The sequence below is a fragment of the Physcomitrium patens genome, chromosome 22, assembly GCF_059467195.1.
Source record: "Physcomitrium patens ecotype Gransden chromosome 22, ASM5946719v1, whole genome shotgun sequence".
NCBI lineage: Eukaryota > Viridiplantae > Streptophyta > Bryopsida > Funariales > Funariaceae > Physcomitrium > Physcomitrium patens.
The window spans coordinates 12,671,782-12,684,577 of NC_143431.1; the positions used below are offsets into that span (position 1 = coordinate 12,671,782).

The 12,796-nt window shown below is 47.5% G+C and overlaps 2 protein-coding genes across 3 annotated transcripts; both read right to left on the bottom strand.

Annotated features, from left to right (window-relative positions):
• Window positions 1–1,118: 1,118 nt before the first annotated feature.
• On the bottom strand, window positions 1,119–3,961 carry LOC112275026 (protein PIN-LIKES 2). Its single transcript, XM_024504952.2, has 3 exons — window positions 3,047–3,961; window positions 2,597–2,907; window positions 1,119–2,244 (listed from the first exon to the last, which is right to left on the bottom strand). The coding sequence occupies exons 1-3, from the start codon at window positions 3,505–3,507 to the stop codon at window positions 1,646–1,648; spliced, it is 1,371 nt and encodes a 456-aa protein (XP_024360720.1). The 5' UTR covers window positions 3,508–3,961; the 3' UTR covers window positions 1,119–1,645.
• Window positions 3,962–5,023: 1,062 nt separating this feature from the next.
• On the bottom strand, window positions 5,024–9,490 carry LOC112275025 (uncharacterized). 2 transcript variants are annotated; one of them, XM_024504950.3, is made up of 2 exons: window positions 9,108–9,490; window positions 5,024–8,325 (listed from the first exon to the last, which is right to left on the bottom strand). In XM_024504950.3, the coding sequence occupies exon 2, from the start codon at window positions 8,035–8,037 to the stop codon at window positions 6,352–6,354; it is 1,686 nt and encodes a 561-aa protein (XP_024360718.1). In that variant the 5' UTR covers window positions 8,038–8,325; window positions 9,108–9,490; the 3' UTR covers window positions 5,024–6,351. The 2 variants fall into 2 exon arrangements, with proteins under 2 accessions (XP_024360718.1, XP_024360719.1); XM_024504951.3 differs by lacking the exon at window positions 9,108–9,490 and adding an exon at window positions 8,492–9,099.
• Window positions 9,491–12,796: the final 3,306 nt, after the last annotated feature.

The following is a 12,796-nucleotide window of genomic DNA, read 5'->3' on the forward strand; positions in this document are numbered from 1 at the left end:
AGCAAACTATTAAGTACATTTAATCTTGTTAATGCAATATGAATCTAGTGTCTAGAAATATATTTTGAATCTACAATCTATACAAAAATTTCATAAAGAGCAACGAGATTGTCAATTAATAATGACTCAACTTTTATGTTGCATTAAGTAGCATCTATATATTACAAGATAGATTGATTATGTTAGCCTTTTCATAATTAGATTCTTCAAATAAGATTTTGAATAGTAGAATCATTGATTAAGTATGTAAATAAATATGATGTCAAAAGGCACCTAAAAAAACCATTTTAAAATGATTTTACAAAGAACTTTATTTCACATTCAAATTTACAAAAATGTATATTGGTCTTCTTTATGAAAAAAAAAGGTGGATCCTTATACATATGTATAGATTATTGTAGACTTAAATAATTAACCATTTAAAATTATTATTCTTTACTTTTGATTTTGAATTTTCTTCATCAATTGAGTGAAGCTAAAATCTATACTAAGATAGGTCTATAAGAATCTTACAATTTAATACATATTTTAAAAAAGGGAATAAGTGAAGAATTACATTTCAAACATTATATGGGCATTTGAATATAATGTCATATTTTTTGGACTTATAAATGCTCTACCAACTTTCTAATATTTGATGAATGATGTTTTTTGTAAATTTTCAGATAAATTTGTCTTATTTTATTTAGATGATATTTTTATCTATTCCAAGAATATAGAAGAATGTGAACAATAGCTTTGTCTTGTATTACAAAAACAAAAAATATTGCAAAATTATACACCACAATAGAATAATGTATCTTTTATCCACTACACATAGAATTTTGTAATACTTCATCTTAAATAATGGTTTGCAAATAGATTCTAAAAAATTTTGTGTGGAATATCACAGTTGAATGAAAATATGACATCAGGAAAAGAAGGTAGATGATTTAAATATTTCTCTCCAACACACTTGCAACATGCTTTGTTTCATTTCAGTGACTTATTGTCTTGTTGCAAGAGTCCTCCCATCAAGCTTTTGTCTCATTGAGAATGTGTAAGGAACAAAACGTAGTGCAGAGTACTTATGTGGAGAAAGGATGTGTATTACTAGATCATGCCAGGCATGCACCGTATTGCAGTGGCAACATCAACGTCCGCAATTTTATGACGAATGTGAAGGAGAAAGATGTACAAAGCCTCGGTGCAGCAACAAAATGATGGAAAAGAAAAAAAAAAACTCCTTTGAGGTACTATTCATGAATAAATATGCGTTTAACTTTCTATCCGTGCATCCTGCTGGGGGAATTGGAATGTTATTACTACAACTGTTGCAAACTCAATCTCGACAAATGTACTGCACATGAATGTCTTCAACCCAGCAACATATTGGCCGGTTGCGACCCTCCAGCTCATCACCAGCAGCGCTGGTTGCTCGAACAGCCTGGACGTCGTACTATTCCAGGCAGCAATTATTCCACGCGATTCGCCATATAAAAGCAATCTCATTGAAAACGCCCCCAATTCGAAGAGGTAAGCGTATTCCCTGCGACATGATATTGCTTTTCAACTCCCACCGCACAAACGCAACCGCTGCAATCGTGTCGGCCACAGCCTCCGCGGCGTCACCGTGCCAGTGCCACCTATTTCTTCTTCAAACCAATTAAAGGTAGCTTACGATCTTCAGGTAAATCACTATGTACACGGCAATCGTCACCACCGAAGATATGTGCTGCCAGAACAGAAGTGCCGAAGCCTCCCGCTCGCCGTACCCGCGCATGCTCGTCATCGCTCCAGACAGGATGGCTGTTGGCATCGTATGTTGCAGCAGAAGCACAAACATGAACATCTTGTCACCTTGTGGAACCACGCCTAGCTTGCACCCAAACAGAACCACTCCGATACCAATAGGAGGCAACAGCACTAGCCTAGTGACTGTGATACCGATTGTAGTCCTCAAACCAAGCTCGGAACTTCCCGGTCCTACTGACAAGGTCCCGCCCAGCACCAACATCACGCACGGCACCAGGGCCGCACCCAGTATGGTCAAACTGTCAGTGAACCACCCGAGCACCGCGTCGTCTCCGAACAACAGAGCATTCGTGCTGGGAAACATCCCCACCAAAATGGCCATCACCGAGGCTATAATTGGGGGCTGCATCAAGTGTTGGATCGGAGTCTTCTCCGCAACCACGCGGATCTTTCTCACCATGCGAGGCTCCGCAAGGCAACGAATTATTGCTCTCGGACTATCTCCTTCCACTGCAATGCCACCAAGCAATTCCCCCCAAACTCAGGAACATGGAATCGGGACCAGTCCATTAACAATCCATCACTCCACCCGCAATACCACTACTACAGTAGGAAGACTCGGAAGACCTATGAATGTCATGTCACAAAATAGTTAAAACCCGCATCCCTACTCCAGCTATCGCAGAGTAACTTGGATAACAGACCTCTAATGGGTATATTCTCTCTGCATTCCCACCACATCCAAAGCTAAACCTCCGCCTGCATGGCACCCATTGGTAAGTATTTCCACGTCTCCACGGACTTAGAGAATAGTAATTTCATGCTTCACTATCCACGCCCTGTGCCCTCGAGTATTCCTCACCTGTTGAGGTCTGAGATGATACTGAAAGGTTCCGAAAGAAACGTGCCAGCAAAGGCGTCCGCGAGTCTTCCGTCGCTGCATCCCTCACGTCCGGCCACTCGGCAGATATCACCGAAGGCATCGACTCGCCCGCCTCCCTAGATGCCACTGCCGCATCAACCCCTTTCACCGATGCATCCGACTCTGCTTCTTCTGAGACCAGCTCGTAGTAATCCATAGGTGGTTCCAGCATGTGATACACAAACGTGTAAATCACGATCACTGCGACCCACTGCGAGAAGGCTACGTACGCCACTCCTGACTGATTGCACCTGTATATCGATAGTCCCTACAAACATATATCAACAGAGACCTACACCCCCAATCCCGAGAAATATAAGCACAAACCCAAAGAGAATGCGTCCCGGCTTGAATCCCTCCAGCAAAAAGCAAAAATCCCAGGATACATACCTCTTGCCAAAAGGATGAGACTGCCCGTGGCATATCGACCCGACGATCGCGAGAGGAAGGTTGCCCGCGTTCCCGATCCCCGTCATCACCACCGTAAATCTGAAAAACCGCGCTGGTGGCTTACACACTAAAGCCACTATCACCCCAGCTATGCAACCTATGAAGTAACTCAACAACACGTTCACCGGAATGAACCACCAATGCGCCAGGTTAGAAAATGTCATTAACCCCCCGAGCTCCGTGAAGATCAGGCACGGCAGGAACAGAGCAAACACCAGCTTGCTCAGCAGCCTCGTCGCAGCAGGAGTGATGATATTTATCTTGGGTTGCGCCAGCAGCGTCCCCAATGCGCACATCGTCAGCACCTTCATCACCGGGACCACGGAGAGCTCGATCATGTCCTTCACCTCCGCTCCTAGTCGCACTGCCATCACCATGCTCTGCTCCGTCAAAATCCTCATTTTTCCGGTCGCTCCAACCCCGCCCTATCAGCCTTTACGTGCAAAATTCCTCCAATTCTTAGCTCAATTCCCACTCTATCCTACACCCTGATTCATCCTTCGCTATGGCTGCTCCATAGCTCCATCACGTAAATCTGCGTGCTAAAAACACTTGCGGACACGGAACACAACAATTCAGTTCAAATTAGCCGTGCCTCGTCGAGATTGAGGAATGTGATGAGGCAACACCAGGACGCTGTCAGATCCACACAAACTCAACCGACCCCTGCATCGGAGGCGCACGCACACAACCCAGGCCTACAAATACAAAAAAAATAAAATAAAATAAAAATAAATAAATAAAACACCAATGGAAACCCCACTCCATTCCTCTGCAGCGCAATTGCAAACCACAAACACTCCCACTAAGAACGACATCCGTGGCTTAGTACAGGCAAAGAGTTCGTGCCCGATCTGCTTACCCTCTAATGGGATGCAACATACGTCACCGTCTCGAAACCACCGCCTATCACATACAAAGCATACAGCACGACATCGACGATATCGGAGAATTCGAACATCGCATCGAAGGGTTGGTAACGAAATTCGCAACCCCCCTCCCCAACAACTTACACCAAAGGCTTACAACGCCAGAACAACCCCAGAAGAGGTAATCAAAAGCGAGTTCCACGCTGTCGAAAAGATTGATGTAAAAGCTCGACCAGCAAATTCACGGTTACCATTCGAGTAAAAGGAGTAGGCCTCCTGACTGAAATTAGAGATAAATTTTGGGACTCAGAAAATGCATGACGCTATCATGGATTCAGAAGACTTTAAATAGTCATCCAAACTTAATTATACTAAAATAAACCTCTCCATGTAGTGCCCTTGAATTACAAAAACCAATCGAAAACTCATAAGTTTGAACGTAATTCGTTTCAGAACATTAGTGTCACTGTGGAAATTCGGACATAAATGTTAAGCACGCACACCACAACCATGAAAAAATATCCTCATGGTAGTATTAAAATGATTTCCAGCCCTAAGAATAAGGGGGTAGTTTTTAAAACTTCTCTAAATATGCTACTTCAATAGTTATGCAAAGGTATTTCGGAAGAGCATGTTTTAAGCACATTGGTTCGTCTTCAAATTATTAAAATCGTTAGAGAGTATTTGCACAGTGCACATTCATTTTCTCAGAATGACGCATCCAGGATGAACCTGTGCAAGGTTCCATCAAACGTGCTTGCCATTTCACAGCACAGATTTCAGGCGCAGTGAAATTGGATGTGCATTACTCAAGAGTCCAAAACAGAAACGCCGCTAGAAGGGGAAATATGCGTGTTCGCGACCGGTGTATTTCGCATTTCCGTTGTGACAAGGCAAGACTCTGGCAGTAACAAATGCCACGCACACTAATTTAACCTATAAAATCAGAAGCCACCTTTACGGACGACATGAGCAGCTGGATAGCAGACAATAGCGACATTAAAACGACGATGCCGCGAAACCTGTAACGGAAATATTGCAGCGCATGTACGTCAATGAAAGAATTTTAATGAAATTGTATGTCCTGGATTGAAAGCACCATCCTTAAACTGAACCGCCTTTCCAGTCACAGCTCCATGTGGCAAATCCTGCGGACTGCAGGACAAACACCGATAAGCGCCCCTGGTGAGGAGCAGAAAGGGTAAATAAGCCATTCCCCAAAAGGCCAAACCCATGGTACAAACAACCTATCACCAAAATTGTAAGAATTAGAATTCCTACCTTTTCAACATCTCATTCCACACTTCTCGAGAAACTGCGTTGAGAGAAAAAAGCAGAGTAAAAACATCCCTATGAAGGACTGCAAACAAATCCTGCATCATCCATCTCTAAGCTCATTAGTCGTCGCATTTGCACAAGTTCCCTACACTTCCAAGCTAAACCTCCGCCTGTTGAAATTGATTCTTTCAAATACAGCACCCACGGCGTCAACGGCTGCCATCACTATCATGCCTTCGCGTTTACGCTACACTACGCAGCACCACGTCATTGTTCAGAATGTCCCTAAACCACTCCACCGTTCACTGCGTCATACCCAGCGTCCTGAGTCCAGCCTGCCAAGGGGTCGAAATAACTGGACAACGAACTCACGGGACTCCACCCCCGACGCCAATTGCGTACCTCCAGCAAGTGACACCCCCTTCTAACATGTCGAGCGCTCACGATGGTTCCTCCGCTCCAATGCTGTAACCTTACCACCACTCAACTACCTTCACACCGCCGGCCCTTCACTTTACAAACTTTGTGCTGCCACCTACCAGAACTCCTCCCATATCACCAACTGCTCCACCTCCGCCACCTCCACAAACCACACCTCCACTCCACTGTCCTTTCCCGCACCATTCAAGGCCGAGATCTAAACATCTCACCCACGCCGTCAAGCCTCCCGTGTTTGCATTGCTTCCAACACCCCCCCCTCCAAGTAGCACTGCTCCTCACTATCCGCCCTCCTCCAACCCCACCATCCCGCAAACTCCTCCTCTCCACTGCACTCGCGTCCAGTCCCACCCCAAAAGCCCTGGCATTGTCATCCCGCCACGCTCATGCTCCACTTCACGCATTCATCACGACTCCGACGCTCCCGTTCGCACCACCCTCCTCCCTGCACCGCCGCCCACCGCAACTGCCACTGCAAACGGCCCTGCGAATTTCTGCCCCGTTCCGCCGCCCTACCTCCCTCAACTCAACAATCTGCCGCTCATGTCCGGGCTCTCTCCCGCTCCCCTCACTGTGGGCTCCTCTTCCGTGTGTGCCCCCGTCCTAAACTATCGCGCCAACGTGGGCCTAAAAAATTCCACGTTGCCCCCCCCCCCCCCCCTACTGCAGAGTGGGCGCGCTCGTCACCCTCTGCAAGCTGCTCGGCGCTTGCAGCGCCTCCAGCACATCCACCTTCTGGTTCGCGGCCTCGTTCGCTATCTCCCTCCGCGATACGTTCCACAGCTGCTCCTCTACCCCCAGCTTCTGAAGCTCCATCAAGCCGCGCTCCACGTCCACCAGGTCGCGCACCGTCGGCTGCATCATCGCCCGGCTGATCCACAGCTGTATGCACTCGTCCGCGTAGTCCGCCTCCACGCCGTTCGTCTTCGCGCGCCTCCAGAAGTACACCAACCACGCCTGCTTGAACTGCACCTCCTCCACCTCCGCCGGGCTCAGCTCGAATGCGTCCGGCCCCTTCAGCCCGTCCATCGACTGCCGCGCGTCCGCCTTCTGCCGGTGACGGGCCAGCGCCAGCATCACCGCGTCCTCCACCTTCAGAGCCGCCAGCTCCCTCAGCCCTTTCTCCACCGCCAGCATGCTCTCGATGTTGCCCTCCCCGGTGATGTCGTTCACGTCCCGCGTCCTCCCCTTCGTCGCATTCGCTGCCGCGCTCTGTCGGCTCCCGCCTCTCGGCTCCTCCTTCGCGCGCTGCCCCGCCGACAGCACCACCTCCAGCGGCAGCGGCGCCAGCGACGACCAGAAGTCCGACTTCCCCGACGCGATCTCTGGGTGTATCCCCTGCTTCGCCGCCAAATCCCAGTACCGCGCCAGCCAGCATCGCTTCAGCACCACCTCCTCCATCTCCTCCTGCGTCAAAATCATCCGATGCGTCATCGTCCGCAGCGCCTTCACTTCGATTTCCACCTCCCGAGCCGCTTCCGATGCCGCCACCGCCTCCTCCCTCGCCATCTCCGCCTCTTCCCGCAGCGCCGCGATCTCATCGTCCTTCACATCCTTGCTCTGCTCCTTCGCGGCCTTCAGGGCGGCCTCGCGCTGCTTCAGAAACTGCTCCTTCCTGTTCAGAATGCGCGAGTCCAGCGAGATCCCCTCTCCCAGCGCGGTCACCTGCTTCTCCAGCTCCCGCGACCGCAGCTCCCTCTCCGCCAACCTCTCCTCCACCATCCGCAGCTTGTCCTGCAGCGTCTCGTTCTCCTCCTGCAGCATGTCAATCTCGTCGCGCAGAGCGGCCGTTTCTCTCCTCGAATTCGGTCCCGACGAATCGCGCCCGCTCCCAGACGACGAAGGCAGCGAATCGGACGAGAACCTCCGCGCGCGATCCACCAGCGGCTCGGGCGTCGGAGACGTCGACCTCGCCGCAGCCGGGGGCAGCACCGGCCGCGGTCGCTGCACTGCAGCCTGCTGTGCAGCGACCAGAGTCGTCGGCCGCAGCGCACCCCGGGGGTTCGCAGACGGCCGCAACGTGCTCCCCAGAGTCGCAGGACTGCTGTCATACCGCCCCCTGGGAGCCAAGTGAGGAGACTGATCCCTCGAAGAATCCCTCGCGCTCGGGATGTAAGGACTGTAACGGGGAATGTCCATGTCCTCCTCCTCGTCGTCTATGGAATCGCGATTCGCCTGCATCACCTGCGCCAGCCGCGCTGCCGCGGCCTTGGCCGCGTAATTCTGGCTCTTCTTCACGGAGTTGATCGAACCCGACCCCGACCCCGCCCCCTGCCCGGATCGCGGAGGAGGCATGCCCACGCTTCTCTGCCGCCCCAGCAGAGGGCTGCCGTTCCTCTCCGCCATCACTCACACTCGCGATCCACCTGCGCTCCGTTCTCTCCCCTTCCAACGCCGCCCACGCCCGTCTCGCCGAACCAATGCCAACAACCCACCCTCGCGCACCCCAGCCCAGACAAATCCGTCACACCCGTGGATCGGCTGGGCGCTTAGGTCTCCCACTGACCCTTGCACCTCCACACGCCGTCCCTCACCATGTCAAGCGTGCCTCCGCAGCTCCACCAGCTCGGCCAGTGGAAGTACCAAGCGCCGACAACCACCGGCCCGGTCGCCGCCACCACCGAACTCTACCCCCTGCAAATGCCACACGCATACCCCGTCAGTGTCGCACATCGCTCCCAACCTCCTGCCCCACTCGCTGCTGCTGTCGCCTATCTGCAACCTCGCAACCCGGACGCAACTGGGAAATTCTACCAATCTCAACCTCCTCATCGACGCAAAGCCACCGCATACGCATTACCGCTACGACCTCACCAACATTGCATTCCTCGTGGCCCGTCAATTGAGAGTGCCAAACCGGGACTCCACCACTCTCCTGCCCACCGCCGACACTCCACCTGAAACAGAGCCGTGCCTGTATCGACCATCGCACAATCTCCGCTTCCCAACCCACCGTGCACAGATCCGCGACCTAAGCCTCACCACGCTATTGCCATAACGGCGCGTCCCGCACACAATCGAGCAAAACGACGAATCGTGCCAGATCCGCACCGCAATCCGGCAGTGCACCTTTCGCTCCACTTCTACCGCTTAACCTAACAGCTATCCCCATCTGTGCGCTCAACGTCACTCGTACCACCTCAAAATTGGTTAGGGATCAGACAATCCCCCCCGAATCTCCACAATCCGAACCACACAACCACCCAGACCCTGCAAACCTCCCACCCCCAATTTCTACGCCCGCTCTACGGAAACCTGGAGCTACGGACAGATAGGCAAAGGAATCCAGTCCACCGACTTCCGACGCCATCACCCAACTTCTCGACAAACCCATCTCCGATCCAGCGCGCAATCACCCTCACCGCGGGCTCTCTCCAATCCAATCACGACAAGAACGGGTTGCTTTTCCAACGAACCTGCTGCCACGACCACAGCCGAAGGTGGCGACTCCACAGGCTGAAAGCAGCTTCAAAGCTGGGGAGGCGTCCAAAGAAGCTCCAAAACCCACGACCCCTGCGACGGTGAGAAGCAAGCTCGTGCACAGACACGTCCTCCAAGGAGCACACCACTCTCGCGTATGCTGGAGGCGCTGCGAAAAGTTCAGGCTATGGCGAATGTGTGTGCGCATGCTTGTTTCCGGAAGTGTACATTATGTGCACGATCCAGGTAATCTTGATTGCTTCTTGTTCGAGGCTGCGCTGTCCTGCATACATCGCATCGGAGCTGCAATGTTGCTATCCATTGTCGGTCAACATTTCTTGCTCAAATCACTGCATCAGTTATTGTTGCGTTGGAAGAGAACACCTAATTAATTACCCATATCTATGATGTGCTCATTGTGGTGTCGGATGTAGCGACGAAGATCGATTCACTGTTCGTATGGTGAAGCACGTGCTCCGGTCTCTGCTTCGGCTGGTGCTGTTGGATGAATATGCCAATCATGAGTTTTTTTTTTTTTTTTTTTTTTTTTTTTTTGTCGAGCTGAGTCTCCCTGCGATGAGCTGAATGTTTACTAAGTTTTGTTCAGTTGACGTGGAATGTTGTGGGATGCCACCCTTGCTCTGAAATTATCAATTGTGGGAAATTTTTCATGTGAGTGTACTGGATGCTTATTTTGAAAAGGATCAGGCATGGCGCTCTTGAGTCAACTGCCGATATGTGGCCAACGTCTGCAATCTTTGTACCGAATATATGTTGAAGATCACCCACTTCTGTTCCACATCCTCGTGCATCCATCCACGTTCTCACTGTAGGGAACGTAGGAAGACCATGTACTTTTATTACTGTTTGAGTAGATTAATCAAATCGTTTTGTTGGGCCTGCATTGGCCTGGTTGACACTGTGAGTATGAGATTCACCAGTTATTTTATGCGCATTACCGCGAGATACTTGAGTTATTTTGTGCACTTTATGGTATCAGAGCCAGATTGAGAGAGTAGGGTAGTGACCGGGATTCTGAACAGAATAGTTTTAGAGACTTGAGTCTTCAGTCCAGACGTGCCACGAGTGAATGATGGACTCAATCGTGGCTGCGAACAAGATTTTAGCAGGTCCAGCGAATCACACAACATAGTAAAAATCTATCCAAATTGTGTTAGAAAGAGAGGATCTTTGGTATGTGGTAGCTCCTCAGCAATCAAACACTGTGCATGGAGAAACCCCCGACATAACAGAGACTAGCCAAGTTTCGGATAGAAACAGCAGTGAATAGATAAGCTCCATGAGGACACCTCGTTCTGAGTTTTTTGACAAGGAAAAGACTCGTAGATGGAAAACAAAAGCAATGGGATTTTTGTGCCACTCTCTTACTGATATAGTAAAGCTTTGTGTAGCACGGATCTCAGATCCAACTGAAGCCTAGCAGATCTTGTGAGATTTGTATTTTAACCAAACAATAGCAGACGTGATGACTACTCTGGATAGGTGGAAAAACCTGCGAATGCCCGATAACATGACTGTAGCGAGCGTCATGCAGATTGTTCATGAGATCATCAACAATCTCAGAGAAGCTAATGAGCTTCCCTCCGACCTAATCATTATTTACAAAATCCTTAAAATCCTACCGCCCAAGTTCGAGACGCTGGTGCGGATCATTCGCAACGAACAAACACCACCCACCCTAGCAAAGCTGTCTGTCCGCCTACAGATGGAAGTAACGGAGATAAAACTTCAATCGGATCCTCATGAAGAAGCCTTTATTTTTTGGATCAGAAATGCAATTTGTGGCCGCCATCGTCACAATTTAGCTTTTGGCCCTCGACAGTTTGATCATTATAATTAACAAAGAAGGTCTAAGGAGGTGGAGTGTCACATGTGTCACAAAATCGAACACCTGGCTCGCTACTGCCTGGCACCAGCTCCGATTCCGATCACGGGGGGGAGCAGGCTGAGAACACAAGCAAACCTCATCAAAGATTACCCTGGTGAGTCCTATGATCCTACCCTAGAAGAGATCTAGAATGCATTGAATGTTCTTTTGCTAGCTTCAATTTCAAAGAAGGATTGGGTCATTGACAAGGTTGCGCCAAAGCCTTGAAGCATTTTTTGGGAGATCTTGATCTGTTCATTTTAGAAAGTCCCTAGCAACAAGTCAATGTGGATACTGCCGACGGACGTACTCACTCTTTGAAAGTGCATGATGAAGTAATTCTGCTGCATAATTCAAACATCAATAAATTGCATAACATTTATTATGTTCCTAACTTGGTGTTAGTAGGGCAGTTTCTTAGACAAAATAACACTATTTTGGTATTTGGAAAGGACAAGTGGTAGGGAGTTTTATTGGATATTATCTTTGAGAAAAGTTTACTTCAAACAATCTAAAGGCTTTTTAGTTTCAAGCAAAGGACATCTAGAGTACAGACTTAAAAAAACTTACTATAGTTTATGGCAAGTATTTAGATCATGGTATGTTTTGAATAAAAAGACTTTGAAGATACAACACTTGGCATCAGCAAGGTTACACACAAAGAGCAAATGGAGTAAAATGTCTCTCATTTCTAATACTTAATACTTATAAGTGGTGGTTGCTGCCTTAATAGACAACTTCTATTCTTGGACTTTTACACACATGGACTAGGATCCTTTGGCATCTCACAAACCACAATGGATCTTAAGTTAAATATTAATTATTCTTATCTAGTCTTTGGATATTTTCCAGTTAATTCTTTATCTTCTTGACTTTGACTCTTAGTCCTTGACATCGTCTTATATCCATAGGATGCTCTTTCCATATACCAAAAGTCAATTCTTTGACCATTAACAACTTATTTAAGATAATATCATCTACAAAATAATTTATTTTACTTTAATTTTTATTTATTTACTTTAATACTCTCATTTTGCTATTAAACAATGGTTTCAATCCTAATGTCTTTGTTAAAATGTAATATCTATCTTTTATTAATGCCTTTGTCAACAAATCAACTAGTATGTCTTTTGTTGCATAATACTTTATATCAATCACTCTTATTTCAATCTTCTCTCTTATAAAATAATGTTAAATGTTAATGTACTTGGTCTTTGAATGATGCTTTGGATTCTTTGCAAAAACAAGACATCTTTGATTGTCACAATTCATTGGAATTACTTCCATTTGTACCACTCCAATGTCCTCCAAAAGTTGTCGTAGCCATATTATTTCTTTTGTACCATGGTTTGTTATTATATACTCTTCCTCTATTGTTGATTTTGCAATTGTTAGTTGTCTCTCACAATTCTATGAAATAGCCTCTACTCCAATAAAAAATACATATCCTATTGTTGATTTTCTATTATTTTTATTTCCAATCCAATCCTCATTATAATAACCACATAAAGTAATGTTATCACTTCCATGACGCAATTTGAAATGCAAAGTATCTTTTAAGTATTTCATGATCCTTTTGATGGTTGCTCAATGGATTAGTCTAGCCTTTGACATGTATTGGCTTATAATATTCATCACATATACAAGATCCACCCTTATACCAGCCATTATATACATAAATGAGTCCATTGCTACTTTGTATAGAACATCTTATATTTGACCTTTAACTTCAACAAAGTCTTCATTTATAAGCTTCATCAACTTCAAACTGACCTCAAAAGATATATTCATAGGTTT